At 40.3% G+C, this 19,963-nt stretch overlaps 1 protein-coding gene across 2 annotated transcripts in view; it reads left to right on the top strand.

Moving 5' to 3' along the window:
• Positions 1 to 19,963, top strand: part of CNTNAP2 (contactin associated protein-like 2) — a 318,368-nt gene that overhangs the window by 40,121 nt on the left and 258,284 nt on the right. For both annotated transcript variants that reach the window (XM_011989555.1, XM_011989556.1), the window contains one exon: positions 7,102 to 7,338. In XM_011989555.1, coding sequence (XP_011844945.1) covers positions 7,152 to 7,338 — 187 coding nt within the window. In that variant the 5' untranslated portion in view covers positions 7,102 to 7,151. The remainder of the gene's footprint in view (positions 1 to 7,101; positions 7,339 to 19,963) is intronic.

The following is a 19,963-nucleotide window of genomic DNA, read 5'->3' as shown; positions in this document are numbered from 1 at the left end:
ATTGCAAGCTCCACCTCCTGGGTTCAAGCCATTCTGCCTCAGCCTCCCAAGTAGCTGGGACTACAAGCATGTGCCACCATGTCTGGCTAATTTTTGTGTTTTCTTTTTAGTAGAGATGGAATTTCATCATGTTGACCAGGCTGGTCTCAAACTCCTGACCTCAGGTGATCCACTTGCCTTGGTCTCCCGAACTGGTGGGATTACAGGTGTGAGCCACCATGCCTGGCTGTAACTCTGTACTTTCCACAGAAACAGTGCAGTGAGAAGAGGGACCCCAAGGTCACTTTCTCAGGGAGGTATAGATCAGCCCAAGCTTGATAACACTTCCTCATTGTCTTAGTCTGTTTGGGCTACCCTAACAAAACACCACAGCATGGTGGCTTAAGCAATAAACATTGTCACAGTTCTAAAAGCTGGAAGTCCAAGATCAATGTGTCAGTAGGGTTGCTTTCTTCTGAGGCTTCTCTTCTTGGTTTTCAGACTGCTGTCTTCTTGCCGTGTCTTCACTTGATCTTTTCTCCATGCAGCATCCCCAGTGTCTGTTCCTCCTCTTAGAAGAACACCAATTCTGTTGGATTAGATCTCACCTTTACGGCCTCATTTAATGTTAATTACTTCTTTAAAGGCCCCATCTTCAAATGCAATCACATTGGAGGTTAGGGATTCAACAGATGAATTTAGAGGGAACACAGTTCAGTCCATAGCACTCCTGATACCTCTGGTATCAGATTTATATACATAGCATCTCAGCCATATTTAATTTATTCCAACTCTGTGCTTCTATAGAATGTGCCTGTACTCAATAATAGCAATAATCATAACAGCTACCAGTAACTAGAACTAGTGCAAAGAGGTGCATTATCTCTTATTAACACACTCCTACGAGGTGCATATTGTTATACCAGTGCCGCACGTAAGGAGACTGAGCCCCAAATGGGACCTGGGTAGCTCACACGCCATGAGCAGTGAAGCCAACACACAGAAGTAGATCTTTGTGACCACAATTCATGCTTTCCCCATCCCTGCTTGCTGCGTCCCATACATCAAATTGTGTCTGGCATCATCGTGCGGCTCTTTGTGATCACGCACATTCCTGCAGGCAAGAAGCATGTCCTCATCATCATTTTAGAAATGGCTTTCCTGGTGCCTTTCACTCATGGACTGATCATGCAATAGCTTTGCTCTTCTGAGCATCCTGCAGCCACTCTCATTCACCCCTCCTTCCCTTCCAACGGGCCTCCCCTACTTGCAGGATGGCACCCCCTTACCTCTTTTCCTGGAGCTCTCTCTCCATGGACAAGCTCATGATCCCCTTTCTGTCACTTCCTCAGTGGGGCCTATCCTAACCACCCTACTTAAAATTGCAGCCTCCCCCACCCCACTCCAACTCTGGATCCCACCTAACCTTGCTTGACTTTTTTCTCCATAGTGGTTACCATCTTCTAACACACAGTATATTTGATTTTCCTATTGAGTTTGTTGTTAAATTTCTTTTTCCCTCTGCAACAATATAAGCTGTGCAAGGGCAGAGACTTTTCTGTGTTTTTCATTACTATGAAGCAGACAAACAAAACACCTAAAACAGGGCCTGGCTCATAGTAGGCACGAAATAAATATTTTTTGAATGAATAAATTAGACTTTATGTGTGTGGGCTTTAGTGTGATTCCTTTCTATGGTGAATTAGTGGCCAGTCTCTTTGGGCAAAAGTACTCAGGGACCCAACTTAGCTCCTTAGAAAACTATTAAGTTCAGAGTTTGAGGACAGTGTATTTTTTATAATTCCTCTTGATTATTATTTGTACCCTTTTTGTATAATTTAATAGCTGATTATTTTGCCCCAATCTTCTGTGCATTTTATGGTTGTATTATTCATTATGGGTAGTTACAGCATTTTCATAATTAATCTTTAATTGCAATACTTGCAAAGCATTTCACATGAAAAAATGATTTACAAATTGAACCCACCTCTCCCCTTGGATAATTATCACAGGTCCAACTAATGTGCGTGAAGCCCTTGCATGGCAGGGGGCTCTCTCCAATGACAATGTGTTGATTTTCTAATTAACAAAGGTTAAGTAGCGTTTTTCCTTGAAGACCTATAATTTAAACTTATGACATTTGTCACCAAGAACTATTTCTACAGCGCGCATAAGTGGAACTCAAATAATTTTCACTGGTTCTGGTGCATTAATGTCTTTTACATAATATATAATGACCATTTTCAGGACAGAAGATTTTTCTTCATATCGACTAGATCAGGAATAGTACTTTCTGGTTCACTGTCCCATTTAAATAAATCAGGGACTACCTAAGCAAGAAAATACCTTAATTTATTTAGTTTTCCTTTATAGAGAGAGAAATGGCACTTCACTCACCTGCTTTATAAATTATGAAGAGGGAGTACAAAACTTTTTTTGTTTATTTATTTATTTATTTTGAGAAAGAGTTTCTCTCTTTTTTGCCCAGGCTGGAGTGCAATGGCAAGATCTCAGCTCACTGCAACCTCCGCCTCCTGGGTTCATGCAATTCTCCTGCCTCAGCCTCCCAAGTAGCTGGGATTACAGGCGTGTGCCACCACCCCCGGCTAATTTTGTATTTTCAGTAGAGACGGGGTTTCACCGTGTTGGCTAGGCTGGTCTCAAACTCCTGACCTCAGGTGATCCGCCCGCCTCGGCCTCCCAAAGTGCTGGGATTACAGGCGTGAGCAAAGCTTTATTTAACGAACACAACAAATACAGATTAGACTACAGTCATATGTTACACCCAGTTAAAAGAGGGAGGAATAAAAAAAGTCAGACATTGGGACAAAGAAAGAAAAAGCAAGCAAGGAAGAGATTTAAGAGCACTTGAGAGTATTTACTGAAATTCAGAAAAAAAGACACAGGCCCAGAGAGAGAGCTTGTAAACTGTGAGCCAGAGCGATTCAGAGCTGGAAGGAGTCAGAGACACCATCTGGTTGAGCCTCCTTTTTTGTGGACGGGGAAACTGATACTGAGAGAGATTATGTAATTTGATGAAAGCCACACAACTGAGTCGAAACAGTTGATGAACCTGAGAGGGAAAGATGCACAAACACAAGAACAGGAAGAGAGATGGATCCACGTAGAACCCAAGACGACCAAAGACCCAAGAATCAAGACAGAAGCAGAATGAGAAAACTCTGCCCTGCTAAATCCTTTCTGAAATGAACTCTATATACATAAATAATTAAGTATCCCTGAATAGATCTGAATATCTGCCTTAATGATATAATAAAAATATGATATACTCTAGATTTATTTGCTCTGCCAATTGACCCTTTGAAAAATATCTCCGTTCTTCATCGTGTTAACATTCATTTAGAGTCTTTTCAAACTTTCAGTCATTGCTGAAGATCCATGAAATACCAATTGTTTCCAAATTAAAATACATCCCAGAGAGGCAAAAGGTTAACATGTGGAGAGAAGCAAAATCACAAAAATGTTAGAAGAAAACATAGTTGAATAATTACATTATTTTGTATTATAGTGGGTCTTTATAAGTAAGCCTCTGACCAAAGGCAGAAATCACACAAATAAAACAGGTGGGTGTGACTACAAAAACATTCAAAACTTTCATAAAAAAAGAAACACCATATAGAAGTCAAAAGACACAGACTGGAAAGATACAGTTGCAATAAAGAGTTATTTATAACAGAGAGTTAAAGCTCATATTGTTATTAATCAATAAGAAATATATTCTCTTCTATTCCCAGCAAAAAGTGAAGGACACAAAGCAACAAAAAATAAGAAAAGGGAAAACATTAAAATTACTCAACTCACAGTATTCGAGGCAATGCAGATTTAAACAGTGAACGCTTTTTGTCCCCGTCAAGCAGGCTGACATGAATACAAAAAGACACTGACCAATATTAAAATTGTGTGGAGAAGGTGATAATCTCATACCCTACTGGTGAATTAGAAATTGGTAAATTCTTCTTACAATAAAATATATTTCAAGTACCTTTAAAATGTATACATCTTTCATCCTAGCAATTAGACTGAAAAGTGTGATTAACTAATTCTAAAGAACCAGTTCTAAGGAAAAACTGGATGACAAGTGTGTAAAGATTTTCATAAAGGTTATATTATTATAGTATCATAAGGTGGAAAATTTTAAAAACTTAAAAGTCCAATGGTGGTGCGAGAGCAAAATAAGTGATCGTGCATTCACAGAATGGTATGCTATGCAGATACTAAGCAAGATGTTCTAGTTGTACGTTTATTGCTTGGAAAATGTTTCAAAGGCCAGGTGCGGTGGCTCACACCCCTAATCCCAGCACTTTGGGAGGCCGAGGTGGGGGTATCACAAGATCAGGAGTACGAGATCAGCCTGATCAGCATGGTGAAACCCCATCGACTAAAACTACAAAAATTAGCTGAGCGTGGTAGCTCGCGCCTTTAATCCCAGCTACTTGGGAGGCTGAGGTGGGAGAATGGCTTGAACCCGGGAGGCGGAAGTTGCAGTCAGCCGAGATCGCGCCACTGCACTCCAGCCTGGCAACAGAGCGAGACTCCGTCTCACACACACACACAAAAAAAAGTTTCATGATATGTTAGGTGCAAAAAGCAAGTTTCAAAACAATGTGTATATTATGATCCCATTTCTTCCTTTTTATTTACACATATGTATGTTCATAGAAAAAAAGTAAAACAGGCTGTTCCCTAAAAGAGAAAGTAGTTAAATCTGAGTAGCATAACAGAATCTGTTTTGTATTCTGCTTCTCAGTACATTTATGGTTGCCACAATGACTATTGCATTGATCATCAGGCAAAAAGAGATGGGGAGATCTAAAAATGATTTTTACATTTTAGCATATTTTGATAGGATATAATTGTCTTAATTGACTAGTGATGAAAAATTTTTAAGGCCAGACATTTATTTAATAAAATGCCTTTTGGAAAGCCCTCATTGCAAGGATGAAAGCCATAATGGCTAAAATAATAGAAGCCAAATTGAAATTCTAACACACAAAGAGTAACTAGTGGGTTGAAATTCTTCCAAATCAGGCAAAGGCCCTAATTCTCTTCAGCGTAGAGGTGTGAAGCCCCATTGACAAGCAGATGGCAAAATGGGAAATCCTTCAATGTAGTTATTTTTAATAACTTCTTTTGCCATCTACTATCTCATAGCTTGGATCAAAAAAGGCACTGAACTCTCTTCACTTCTCTATTCAAATATTTTAGAAGAAATCAAATACTCCCAAGAGAGTCATGATTCAAATCAATGTGTCACCCAGTGAGAAAACTGCAAGACTTTGGTTTACAGAGATGGTAGAGCAACTCATTTGCCACTTCACTGATGAGGGTTTACAGGCTTAAGCAGATGCTAATTCATCTCTGCCACTAAAGCCTTTGATCTTCCAGTCCTGTCTGATGAAACTACTGGAGTTTATGACTTTTCTTAAGATAATAGGGTAAGTGATCAGAATCAATCCCCAGCCTACCGATCTTACCTGAATTCCAGTAACCCTACTGATTACTCCTTTTTTTTTTTTTTTTTTTTTTTTGGGAGACGGGGTTTTAATTTTGTTGCCCAGGCTGGAGTGCAGTGCGCGATCTCGGCTCACTGCAAGCTCCGCCTCCCGGGTTCACGCCATTCTCCTGCCTCAGCCTCCCGAGTAGCTGGGACTACAGGCGCCCGCCACCACGCCCGGCTAATTTTTTTTGTATTTTTAGTAGAGACGGGGTTTCACCGTGTTAGCCAGGATGGTCTCGATCTCCTGACCTCGTGATCCGCCCACCTTGGCCTCCCAAAGTGCTGGGATTACAGGCGTGAGCCACCGCACCGGGCCTGATTACTCCATTTTTAAAGACATCCAAATCTACATCTCAGAAACATGTAGATCTATGAGGCCCCTGACTTGAAAGTTCTTCTCGACAGAACAGGGTTGAAGACAATAAACCCTGTTTGTTGCCTTAGGAATAAGACAGATCTGATACAGTTGCCACTCAGGAACTATGAGTCCTTGAGTAAACTTCTTAACTTCTCTAAGCCTCAGTTTCTCCATCTGTACAATGGGAATAATGTAAATAATATCTCCTTTGATAAGTCGTTGCTTAATAGAGTGCCTAGTATGTAGCCCTCAATGAAAGAGAAACTTGGGTTTTATTTTTAGTAATGGTATCTTCTTTTCTAAATCCTCGTCACCTATTTCTTTCAACAGTTTTTCCTATGATTCATTTTCGTTTCCAGAAAAGTTGTTATTCTAAGATACAAACATGTATATAAATTTGAGTTCCTCCTTTTATACCAGCTGCTTTAAAAAATATATAGCTAAGAATACTACATACACAATTAAATCCATTTGTGATAGAATGCTTCAATGAATCTTTCTATGAGATTTCTTGGGAATATTTTAATATTTTCATGCTCATGAACCTCAGTCTAACTCTATAACTTACTCCAAAAATCACAGTGAATGTGCTTGTTGTGCTATATGTCTTGTAATGACATTTAGACAGAAGCAATGAAATCCGATCTAACCTAGCAGTAAATGTGGTAAAGCTGATTTCTGTGTAAAGTTATCAGTTTCAACTTCTAGCTACCCGAGACAAGGAGCCCTGGGTAGTCTTGACATGAACTTAGAAGCAAGGCATCTCTTGAGACAAGAACCAGGATCTACAATCACATTTCAAACGAATTTATGCCTTCCAACTAATTGACTTGTTAACTATGCTAATACATTCATGTCTCTGCCTTTATATTTTTTCAGTAAGTAACGCTACAGAACTCAATGATGTGAGATTAAAGAGCAAAGAATCTAGAGATTTCTGTAAACCCTTTTTCTATAGGAAACCAGATTAGACTTCCAAAACAGCTGATACAATTTTTGTGCATCTCCAAATATTTTATTTCTGTAGCAAATGTGTTGCTTTTTAGAAGACAGCTCTTTTAATTAGGCATTCTAGCCTAAGGGGAGAAAAGCTTCAATTTTCTCTATTTAGATAAGACCAACTTGAAAGTGGCAATACTAGACGCACTATGCAGTCTCATCTCCTACCACAGTTGTTCAAAATGTGAAGAATTAAGCAATAGCAAAGGTTATTCCCTCTGAACTCTGTGCCTTCTGTCATTCCCAGGTGGTGCTGGGGGCCAGCAGGGCTTCCTGGGCTGCATCCGCTCCTTGAGGATGAATGGGGTGACACTTGACCTGGAGGAAAGAGCAAAGGTCACATCTGGGTTCATATCCGGATGCTCAGGCCATTGCACCAGCTATGGAACAAACTGTGAAAACGGAGGCAAATGCCTAGAGAGATACCACGGTTACTCCTGCGATTGCTCTAATACTGCGTATGATGGAACATTTTGCAACAAAGGTAAGGCAGAACCCATTTCCAGAGCCACTTTTGTGCATCTTTTTAAGCCCAAATCATCTATTTAGTGATTTTTCATATGTGAACAAGTGTGCCTTATTCTGAGGTTAAGATGATCAGAATTTTTCTCTCAGGTAGGAAGTTTCCAACCAAAATCATTTCCTAATCATTTTTGTTTGATAAGATGAGAGAAGCTTTGTGTACGGTGCAGAATTTCTTCCAGATTCCAGCAAATTATTCACTGCCTGAAACACTACAAAGACAGCCTCATTACATCTTTATGGTGAGGGTCAAAATAGGTGGACTCCAAAAGGGGACTCAGGACTGACCCTCCCATGTTAGGATCTCCAATAGATCAATTGATCAGTCAACTGCTGTAGTGAATCAGCCAGTGCACCCCAGTGGTCTTGATGCCCCCACCCCCTGCAGTTGCTAAGAGACTATCAAGCTATACTCACCAGAAAGCTCCTCTGGTCAGTCATTAACATCATTATTATCACTCTTACTCAGGATGCCTTTGAATGGCTCTCAGCCTAAGCTAAACGGCAGAAATATTGAAAAACCACATCTAATTGGTCAGCTTAGAGCATCTGTTATTACTTGGTTCTTTTAGTCTTGAATAATTCCTTTAATCCCCGCAGAGCCAATCAATGAGCAGAGTACAAGAGCCCCAATGCATATGCATGTTATCATTTGAACTATACCCTGTGATCCTGCATGACCAGAAGAAGAAATTTACTCCACTGCTCTGTAGCTTAATTTCCCATATATAAATGAGGGATGAAGAGAGGAGGAGCTGGTGCTTTTCCTAAGCTACAATTGAAATGCGTGTAAATCACTCTTCTCTTTCTAAATGAATGTATAGCATTTGGGTAAAGTTTTCTTTGAACGGTTGATGTATCTCTTAATAAGAAGCTTTACATAAGTAGCCTATTCAGACTCTGATGAATACATGGAGGGTTGTTTACACTGGCATTATTCACGCAAGATGCCACACACAGAAGGAGGAATTGTTCCATAACATTCTCTGTACATCCAGGCTACTGTCTGGCAGCGCTATAATATGAGCATACAAATTAGGCCAGACAGGGTATGAAAAATGAGCATGAGACAACAACAAAGGTGGAAAGAAACACTATAGCGGAATAATACCATACCACACTAACAGCGCTATTACAGCGCATTTTTCTGTTCAGAACAACATGGTTCCATGATTTTCCTGTGGCACACAATGGAGTGGGTTTGCAGAACACATTAATTTTGCACTTGTAGAAATGACAGTCTTGCAATTACCATTCATTGTGCTTGATGCTAATTTAATGCAGTCATTTCCTTGCCAAAGTAATGTCTAAATGCAATCAAGTAAGCACTAATGCCTGAGAGATTCCAGTATGTAAGCACCAATTTAAAGAAAATCACCATCCCTTTATTTTTGGAGAGTTAGGTTAAACACAGTAGCTCACACAAAACCTCTGGAGGTTAATAGGCAATAGTCATGAATAGAAAGGCAGGGGCATATCCTCCCCAGTTGAGCTCACGTTGCAGATAAAGTTAGATGAATCCTGTGTGTTGCCTTTGACATTATTTCAACATGTTTACACAAAAGACATCTAAATATTTCCTTATTATCTGTTTAGCAGAATGAGTTTTCATTTGATTCAATTAGTGGCTTTAACCAAAAAATTTAAATAGAAGACTGCAAAACATACTGGAAACCATTTATGAGCATCCTTCTGAGTCAAGTACCTCCTTGACTTGGTAGAATGACAGCAGTACTGTTTTGGAGGAATCCCGCAGCTGTCCAGGAAAGCTTTGTCTGCACTGAGGCAAGCTCCGTCAGGGACTGGAAGGATCTCCCAGCCTGATGCTGCTTCTGCTGTGGACCTCACTCCCCAGGTATCCTGGTGCCTGCACAGCAGTTCCTGTGACCCCCACCTCAAGCTTCAGCCAAACAGCTCAGTCTCTACGAAGAGCTTTGGCATTGGCCAAAGAATGAGCTCTGGGCAAAGCCTTCCCTGGCCTTCCTTTGATAGTATAGGTCTATGCTTGCAGATGTCGAAAACGTCCCTAATATTTTGCCAAGTGAATGAAGCAAGGCCCAACCTACCACACACGGCCGGATTACATGTTTATACAAAACAACACATGCACACACACAGAGGTGAGGTAAACAAACCGTGAGAATACACACCAAAATGTTATTTGTTGTTATTTTTTTCCAGGAGGATAAAAATACTAGTATTTTTTCTTACTTTATTTTGCTTTAAGTTCTGGGGTACATGTGCAGAACGCACAGGTTTGTTACATAGGGATACATGTGCCGTGGGGTTTGCTGCATCGTCTAGGTTTTAAGCCCCACATGCATTAGGTATTTGTCCTACTGCTCTCTCTCCCCTTGTCCCCAACCCCACAACAGGCCCCTGTGTGTGATGTTCCCTTCCCTGTGTCCATGTGTTTTCATTGTTCAGCTACCACTTATGAGTGAGAACACGTGGTGTTTGGTTTTCTGTTCCTATGTTCGTTTACTGAGAATGGTGGCTTCTAGCTTCATCCATGTCCCTGCAAAGGACATGAACTCATTCTTTTTTATGACTGCATAGTATTCCATATTGTATATGTGCCACATTTGCTTTATCCAGTCTATCATTGATGGGCATTTGGGATGGTTCTGAGTATTTGCTATGTAAATAGCGCTGCAATAAACATATGCGTGCATGTTTCTTATTTTGTTTTTGCTTAACTATATTTTCCAGTCTTTGCACAATGATGTATTTCCTCTAACATCATTATTTTTTCTTCTTTGGAAAAATAGTAAAAGGAGGCTGAGTTCCTACCCCAGACATTTGAGGGGTAACTATCTCTGGTCATAAAATATCTAGCTATTTATTAGATATTGTTGGACCATTTAGTTGTACTTTCTGGATTGGAGTAGCATGGTCAGGTGAAAATTTTATATACTTATATTGCCCTTGATAATCTCAATACATTTAACAATACATTTTAAAATCTCAGTACATTTAGCAGAACTCATTTTCCACAAGCAGCTGAAGAGACCACCCTTCATATGGGCACTGGAGGAAGGGCTGCCTTGTTGGGGTCAGGCTGCCTGAAAATAAAAACCTCAAGACACTAGTATCACACTCAGCTATGTGAAAGGCTCACACTAGGACAGGCTTGGGACCCAAAATAGCCCAGGGGGACAGATCAGTGAGGTCTTGCCCCTGTATAGTATTAGCCCATCCAGGAGAATGGTGGGCAGACACCCATACTATTTGAATTCTCTCTGTTTTTCTCTCCTTTCTTTCTCCCCCTCATCCCCATCCTCCTTACATCATCCTCTTCTTCTCTTCTCCTCCTCCTTCCCTCTCCCTTCACCGTAAACACACTCTTTACTTCTACATCAATCCCTGTCTCTGTCTCTGTCTCTCCATATTCCATACTACTTTCCCTCTCTCCCTTTCTTTTGCTGGAGTGTACAGTTGAATGTGTAAATGAAATTACCATGTCTTGTCACTTCACTGAACTAGGAAGATGGGGCTGGATTTGAGCAGGTTCCTCATGATCATCTCTTCTGTTTTGTAGATAATGCACTGATACTGATACTCACTATTCCCCACTAACCGAAACCATACAGGAAGGGGACTTCCTCTAACCTCTTATCCAAATCTCCTTCCAGAACCCTTTTTCTTTTTTTTTTTTTTTCTTTTGAGACGGAGTCTTGCTCTGTTGCCCAAGCTGGAGTGCAGTGGCATGATCTCTACTCACTGCAAGCTCCACCTCCTGGGTTCATGCCATTCTCCTGCCTCAGCCTCCCGAGTAGTTGGGATTACAGGCATCCACCACCACATCTGGCTGATTTTTGTGTTTTTAGTAGAGATGGTTTCACCATGTTGGTCAGGCAAGTCTCGAACTCCTGACCTCAGGTGATCTGCCCACCTCAGCCTCCCAAGGTGCTGGGATTACAGGTGTGAGCCACCACACCCGGCCCACAGCCGTTCTTCAAATAGATCCATAAAGATTTGACCACCAGTTAAAGTGTTAGCTCTCCCAGGGCTATTTGCCTGGGAGTGCTGACTGGGGAACATTTCATGGTTTGGAGATAGCACAAGGGCGTTCTGGAAACCCTACAACTAGACCATGCAGGCAGTCTCTTCATCTGTCGGCAGATAACTGCAGCATCCCATCTTCTCAGCATGTTCACCAATGAGCAGCAGTTTACTCAGCGGAGGTAGGTCCCTTCCAATGCAGAATTCCTTGGCACCCCATTGGCTGAGGCTGACGGGAGAATCATCCCAGACTACATGGAAGGTTTAATTGTGGGTCTGTCATCTTCAGGATTATTGGAGACCAAATAGATAGTTCCTTGGTCATGCCAAGGATAATTTTCTAACATTAAAACTGCTCCTTCTTGGAGACTCAGATCCCAAAACACTCAAGAATTTTATAATTATCAGTGTCACTTTTATTACTAACCAGAAATTAGAAACATAATTTGCATTACACTCTCTGTGTGTCTTCTCTGTGTTTTTAAGCAAGAGGGAAAATAACAGACCTATAGCAGAGGCAGCAATTTCTATGTTTACCTTACATGGTTGAATGCCATAGTAGATTGAATTCATGTCCACCTGGAACTTCAGAATACAACCTTGTTTGGAAGTCGGGTCCTTGCAGATGTGATTATGTTAAGGTGAGGTCATACTAGGATAGGGTGGGCCGTAAATCCAATGAGTGTGTCCTCATAGGAAGAGGAGGGGATGCAGAGATACACACAGACACAGAAGGAAAGCCATGTGAAGACGGAGGCGGAGATCGGAGTTACACTGCCCCAAGCCAAGGAATTCCTGAGGCTACCAGAGGCTAGAAGAGCCAAGGAAAGATTCTTCCCTAAAGTTTTGGAAGAAGCGTAGCCCTGAGAACACCTTGCTTTCAGACTTCTGGCTTCCTAGGAAAACAATACAAATGCTAATAAAAATCTACCATCTTCTTAATTCTTGCTCTTAACAAGGATAGCAGCTGGTATTTATGGAGAACTTATCTGCTAGGCAGTGTGGTAAGCTTTCTAATTGTGTTAGCATCATTTAATCCCCACCACAACCTGGTGAAATAGTTGCTATTACTGTCGCTCCCAGTGTACCAAGAAGGAGATGGTTGCAGTAACCTGCCCCAAGGTGCACATACTGGTAAAAAGCAAGATTCCCTTTCCTTTCATTTTGTAGCAACTAAAAGCATAACCTCTAGTCTAAAAGCTTTTTGGTTATTGTGATTGAGTAAAAAGAAATTAGAATATTACTGAATGCAGAATTTATCATAAAACTAGGATACAAGAATTCAACAGAGACCCCTTTTTTTTTTTTTTTTTTTTTTGGCCACATCTAGGTGTAAGGTTTATTCATTTATTGACTCGTTTATTGAACAAACATTCATTGAACACCTGATGTGCCCAGAAGTCTTGAATGTATAGTTGAATCTGACTACACTGAAATTTCCAAAGCATTTTAATAGTTTACAGATACAAAATCAGGCAAGTCTAGAATATATGATAGGAATACATGTGCATTGGATATCACCCAGGCTGCTGAAAACAGTTCTTCGTTATGATCCTTTCACCGAGCCAAGTTAAGCAAGAACTTATCATCCAGAGACACAAAGATATCTCCAAATTCACTCATCTGCACTTTTTTTAACTATAAAAATGTTCATGTTCATATGTTAAACCAGGACTGCAGTTGAAAAATGTGTTTCTTTAATCACTCTGAAACCATTTTCTGAATTAGGGAGTTCTGTTTTCTTCTCAAGCATTCATTTGTTTATTGCTTAGATAAAACTTGAAGAATAAAAGTCACGGGACTACTGAGTGACCAAGATTTGAATGGTCATTCAATCATTGCACTGTTTCCATCCTTTGCAGTCACACAAATACGTGCCACCCTCCCTGTGTTCCAGCTAAGTCTCCTGTTCTCCCTATGAGTGTTGTGAAATTAGCTAATATTTTATAATCTGTATTATTAAGGTGGTAGAAGAAGTTGTTTATAGCAAATTCAAGTCCCAACCTAGAAATGAGGATGGAATTAGATGTCAGTTTGAATCCATCTTTCTCACATACCTATTGTGGAACCTTAGGAAAATTGTTTGTCACTGAGCCTTATCTTCCGGAATACATAGTACCTACCTCTTAAGGATACCTTGAAAATCACACGGAATAATGTGAATGAATTTCCTCATGAAGGATCTGGCACACAGAAGTCCAACAGCAAATGTCCCTTTTCATTCTTAGCAGCCCTTTGCTTTTTGGTTTGTGTTTTTGTTTTTACTTAATTCATGTTGTCCTTTAATCCTTCCCTAATAGCTTTAAATGTCAAATGCCTAACTGGCATTATTTTGGTGATCCTTGAGTACTGGATTGTCATTTCGGTACTTCAGGAGCAATGGCAGTGTCATAGAATGTCATCTCTACTTAATTTTGGTCACAGTAAAAGTATTCTGAAGCCCTGAAGGACTGAGGAGTATGCAGAGATTCTGGAAGATGCAATCGGAAACAACACCTACCAGTATCCCACTGGTTTTGTGACTAGGGCAAGTCTTGGCACAATGTATCCAGTCCTTTCAAGAACCAAGTTGGGTCACCTTAGTAACTCTTGCATCCCTTCCTGACTCAAGGCCCATCAGGAGACAAGAAAGCACTGATAGCGGGGCACACTGGCTCACACCTGAATCCCAGCATTCTGAGAGGCCAAGATGGGAGGATCATGTGAGCCCAGGTGTTCAAGACCAGCCTGGGCAACATAGTGAGACCTTGTATCTACAGAAAAAATAAAAAAAAAAATTAGCCAGGTGTGGTGGCACATGCCTGCAGTCCCAGCTACTTTGGAGGCTGAGATGGGAGAATCAGTTAAGCTCAGGAGGTCAAGGCTTCAATCAACCGAGATTGTGCCACTGCACTTTAGCCTAGGCAACAGAGCAAGACTGAGGAAAGAAAGAGAGAGGGAGAGAGAGAGAGGTGGGGAAGAGAGAGAGAGAGGGAAGGAAGGAAGGGAGGGAGGGAGGGAGGGGTGAGAGAGAGAGTGACAGAGAAGAGAGAGAGAAAGAAAAGAGAGGAGAAAGAGGGGGAGAAAGAAGGAGGAGGAGAGAAGGATGGGAGGAGAGAAGGATGGAAGGAGAGAAAGAGGGAAGGAGAGAAAGAGAGAAGGAGAGAAAGAGAAGAAAAAATAGAAAAAAGAAAAGAAAGGTCACAGACTCCTTTTTGCTCCAAGAGACCTCAGGGTCAAGTCCACATTATACCTCTAAGGAAGAGACGATTTTCCATCTTGCCCCCTAGAGAAACATTTCTTATTGGATGCGAGGTAGTGGGTTTGCCAAAGGGATTCGAAGGCTGAACAAATTCTGTACCACAGCTCTCGTTATGGAACAGGGACCAGAGTAAATCCGTGGTCTCCCCTTTTAGAGCAAGTTGGAGAGAAAATTAGTTAATACAAAATATATAAACAAGTAGGGAGAGAAGGAAGAGAAATGTTGGAAGTGTGCATCTTAGAATTTCACCCCTGTGTGAAACCAGCTAAGCTGTTAGTGACAATGGCCATTTTTTCTCAGGTCTACCTACCCAGTCTAATAATCCCAGCTTGGAAGACACTTTCACATCAGTAGGGAGATAAACTTTTCACAGGCTTCTTTTTCATTTTCAGTTGGAACAGGAGGTTTGATAGATTTGGAAGAAGGCCCAAAGGAACAAGAATAGAACCCTTTTTTTCTCTTTTCTTCTTAGAGAATTATTCAAGAAGAGAAAATATCCCTTCTCTCTTAATATATTTCTCTTCAGACCTTAGGATGCAATTTGAAAGTATCATAATAACTGTGATGGTTAATATATTTCTTAAATCTTCAGACCTTAGGATGCAATTTGAAAGTATCATGAAACTGTGATGGTTAATTTTAAGTGTCAACTTGACTGGATTAAGATTACCTAGTGTTCCATAGTGAGCAGGTCTATGCAAGCCTACCTCCAAAGGCCAAGGGAGCTGAGAGGCCAAAGAAAGAGTCTGACAAAGCCAGTTTCTCAGAAGAAAAAAACAAATTGAACTTATCAACAGAAGCCACGTCTCTGGTATCTACAAGATGAGACGGTGGATCCCTTTACCCCTTCAGACCCAGGGCTTATATACCATAGAGAAAGGGTCTACATGCTTCAGAAGCAAGTTGCCCAAGAGCAGAATTAGTGGTAAACAGTAGAGAGAGTGGAAAACTTAGTGGCATTCTGGAATTGGGTTATTCAGAAGCCAACGTGGTGGATTAGCATCCAGGAAGGAGCTGCTTTAGCCCGTACACCTAAAAATCTCTAAAGCATTAGTTTGAGGTGTGTCTGTGAAGCTGTTTCCAGAGAACATTAGCATGTGGGTCTGAATGGATGAGGTGGCGAAGAGCTGCCCTCAGTGTGGGAAGGCATTATCTTATCTGCTAAGGGCTGCAGAGAACGAAAACAGAGAAAAGGTGGTAGTGTCTATCTATCTAGTAGAGATGAGATACACTGTTTTTGGGCAACTCCAGGCTCCCTAGCCTTGGGGCTGCAGAACTTATACCAGATTCTCATGCTTTTGAGCTTGGGCTAAGAGTTACACCATTGGCTTCTTTTGTTCTGAAGCCTTTGGACTTGGAGTGAGCCACACCACTGGCACCCCAGGGTCTCCACCATGTAGAGAACGTGTCATGGGACTTCTCAGCCTCCATAACTGCATGAGCCAATTCCCATAATAAATCCCCTCTCATGTGTCTATAGCTATATAGCCTATTGATTATGTCCCTCTAGATAACCCTAATACCGTAGCGCATGAAAATAATCTGCTTAAAAGCTTAAAAAATAAAGACAGAAGGAAGAGCCAAAAAGTCAGAAAATATTTATGGATGAAAATCTGTAAGTGGACAGAAGTCCACAGACATGTATGGAAAAAGAAAATAATTTGACTTAATTCCGAACAGTCAAAGCTGCAGAGATAGCTGCCAAGTTTAAGTGGCTTTGTTATAGAATTTTGTGGTGATAAAATAACATTCCCCCTAGCCAGAGGTTCTCTTTGGGGTCCCAGATGTTTGAGAAAACCTGGTCAATTAACTTTCTTAGAGAAAGAGATTTAAAAATTCAGTGGGGAAAAAGCAAGTCCTCTGTAAAATTTTCTAAATGTAATACAGGACAAAGTGTTTGGATTTGGCTTTGGTCGGAGGATAAATAACTTTTATTTTTCAAGTGTGTGCCCTTTTCTAATCCCCACCAGTGTGGGAACACAACTGATTTTTTTTTCCTCAGTGTTTTATTTGTGTATGCTGTTGAGTGTTTTTATTTCCTGTTCTTCAGCAATGATCAGAACTCTAAATAATGTGAAGTTCACAGAAATACCACTCTTTATCTTTTCCCACATATTAGCTCCATGACTTGAGCTGAAACTCTATATTTCTTTTGTGAACCAAAAAGGAACCGCCTGATAAATTGTCCTGAGGGTTTTGCTTTTCGATTGCTCACATGTTTGGCTGCCCTGCCAGCAGGTCCATTCACCAATGTCCGCGCTGCCCTTGAGTACTCCATCACGTCTATGGGCCATGAAGACCTGCCTCTGACATGCAATTTCTTCACTTCACAACTGCTTTGCACGCTTATCATTTCCAACAGGCAGCTCTGGCCTTAGAAACTGGGCTCATTCCAGGCATTCCTTGGCTACAGGAAATTTACTTTCTTAAATGATCAAGCCTCAGACTGTAATCCTATAGCTTACCCATTTTATAGGTCAACCTGGCTTTGAACTCACTCACATATTTTTACCTCTATTAATTCCAACTGGTTATAATAGTATTTGATTTAGATAAATAGGCATTTTATTTTTTTCTACTTAAAACCAAATCCTGAGGAAATAAATTATGAAGAGCCAGCTGCTCTCTCCGAGCCATCCTTTTCTTGGCATTTTAAATGTATTATCTTCATTTTCTCAAGAGGAGTGGGCGCGGGATATAGTGAAATGTTTAACTTGACTAACAGTATTTTCTAGCTACTCTTCCAAGGGATATGTTTACTAAATATAAGGTGGCTTTTACAGTATTCAAGTTCTATAAGGCAAAGACTCTCAGTTAAATTAAATTATTGGCAGTACAATTTAACATCCTACATTCTGTGTGAATGAAGTAAGTTCAAGCAGTTTGATCATTAATAATTTTATTCCTTCATATACACTGAGTACAAGTTTAGTGAAATATGGGAACATGTACTAAGAGTCTGCTGTGGGGGAAGCAGTGGATTGCCAGCAAGGAAGGACAGGATGAATAAGACTAGGCTGGGAATGCAATGGAGGAGATAGAACCAACTGCAACATACAGGGAAGCAAGCCAGAAGGCCGAGTGAGAGACCCCCATGGACACCTTCCAAGTCTTGTCCAAGGGCAGCATGGCATATAGTGGTGGGTTGCACCTAATTCTGAGGGTGTGATTTGGGCTAAGGGAGAAGACTCTTTGGAAAACATATATCATTAAAGCCTAAAGACAAAAGTTTTAAAGCATTGTCTTTGAAATAATACAATTGATATTTGCAAGAAATACTTATTTGCTTTTTTTTTTTTTTTGGGGGGGGGACAGGCTTTGAACTTTGTTGCCCTGGCTGGAGTGCAGTGGTACAATGAGGGTTCACTGCATCCTCGACCTCCTGGGCTCAAGTGATCCTCCCACCTTGGCCCCCAGAGTAGCTGGGACTACAGGCGTGCGCTACCGTGCCCTGCTAATTTTTTAAATTTTTGTAGCAACAGGGTCTCACTGTGTTGCCCAGGCTGGTCTCAAACTCCTGGCATCAGGGTATCCTTCCACCTCAGCCTCCCAAAGAGCTGGGATGACACGCATGAGCCACCATGCCCAGCCTACTTATTTGCTTTCAATATTACAAAATTGAATTGCTTTAGACATTAATAGTGGACAAAATATATTAAGATTTAGATCAGCTTAACTATTTTTCAAATTATATTCCACCAGCCAAAAATATTTCATGAGACTTTGCCTTCTTTAATTTCTAATATGAAAACAGTAGGGAATTTTTTCCATTTTTCAAACATTTATTCTAATAATTAATATGATTTTCTCAAAATACACATGTCTCCTTGCAGTTTTTTCACTTACTCCCACCTCCAGATAATTTTATATGAATATAATGGACACCTTCTTCTTGAGTATTTCTACCTTAAAGATAACTTTAAAGATACAACTTCAAAGATAGATCAATAAATTGATATGTAAACTGGGCACGGTGGCTCATGCCTGTTATTTCCAGCATTTTGGGACACCGAGGCAGGAGGATTGCTTGAGCCCAAGAGTTTGAGACCAGCTTGGGTAGCACAGTGAGACCCTCATCTCTTTAAAAAAAAAAAATTAAAAATAAATTGACATGTAAATATGTTCATCTTTGCTTTTTGTTAAAAGAGGTCTTCTAAAAACTTATTTTTTATCGACTTTAACATTACTAAATTTTATTTCAGTATTTTGAAGTTTAGACCTTAACTAATGCAAATTTGCTTACTTTAGACTAGTACAAATGACTTATGATTTACCTACTGCAGTGGCCATTCTCACTTCGTGTGCTTCTCCCTAGGGAGTTTGGTCAAGTATAGCTTACAGAGAAATACTAAATTCTAGCCCTTATGTGAATCATTTCTCAGCAATCCTCAAAGGCACCAAAATGTTCTTTCACACCTTCTATTTCTTTCCACCCTGGATTTATGACCAGAAACACAAACAACACTATTCTAAACTAATTTTGTTTAAAGAAAAGAGAAATTTGTACTTTTTGAGTTTATCCCAATTAAAGAGGGAAGCTTATATTATATAGAACAGAGGAACAAGGATAACTTGAATTCCAATTTCAACCTTATTAAAAACCAAAGTGAACAATCCTAACTAGGCATTCTGTTTCTTTATAAATTGCACTAATTATATAAAATTCATTATTCACAAGGCTGTGAGGATCAAATGAGCTGATGGCTGTGAGAGTGCTTTGAAAAGCATTAATGTTATAAAATGCAAATTATTATTAAGTTTATTAATCACTCAGTCAGAGGTCCCAAAGTTGAAAGCCTCTTTAGTGAGAATCCTGCAAAATATAAACCATAGTCATTCAAAAGCTGCCAGGAAATCCTAGACAGAACTGTTCTATCTGAGTTGTTAGTGTTGCCATAACCAACAGCAAAAGCTTTTCCCTTCCAGCTGTTGACATTAGCGCTTGCCTGTCTCTCTGTACAGCAGTGAGATGGGTTATCCAGAAGTTCTGTGCTCACAACAGTCCAGCAAGACTTTAGACCTCAGAGTTATACTAGTTCATGACATGCAGTGCTGTATTCATAGTCAGCCAACCCTTGAATGCATGGCCCTGATTGAATTCCTGTCTCTGTCATGGAATTGGCATGAATCATTTGGCCTGGAACCTCATTAAAGCAGCAAACACATTTGAGATTAAATAAGAATGGATTCTGAAACATCCTCTTGAGGTTGTTATTGCAAATCATGTTGGTTCCTTGAGTATCTTGTAGAGTTTCAAGCAAATCATGTTGGTTCCTTGAGTATCTTATAGAGTTTCAAGCAAATCATGTTGGTTCCTTGAGTATCTTATAGAGTTTCAAGC

The sequence above is a fragment of the Mandrillus leucophaeus genome, unplaced genomic scaffold (genome assembly GCF_000951045.1).
Source record: "Mandrillus leucophaeus isolate KB7577 unplaced genomic scaffold, Mleu.le_1.0 Scaffold357, whole genome shotgun sequence".
Lineage (NCBI taxonomy): Eukaryota > Metazoa > Chordata > Mammalia > Primates > Cercopithecidae > Mandrillus > Mandrillus leucophaeus.
The sequence above is the reverse complement of the archived record's forward strand: the minus strand, read 5'-3'. Positions and strand labels throughout refer to the sequence as shown.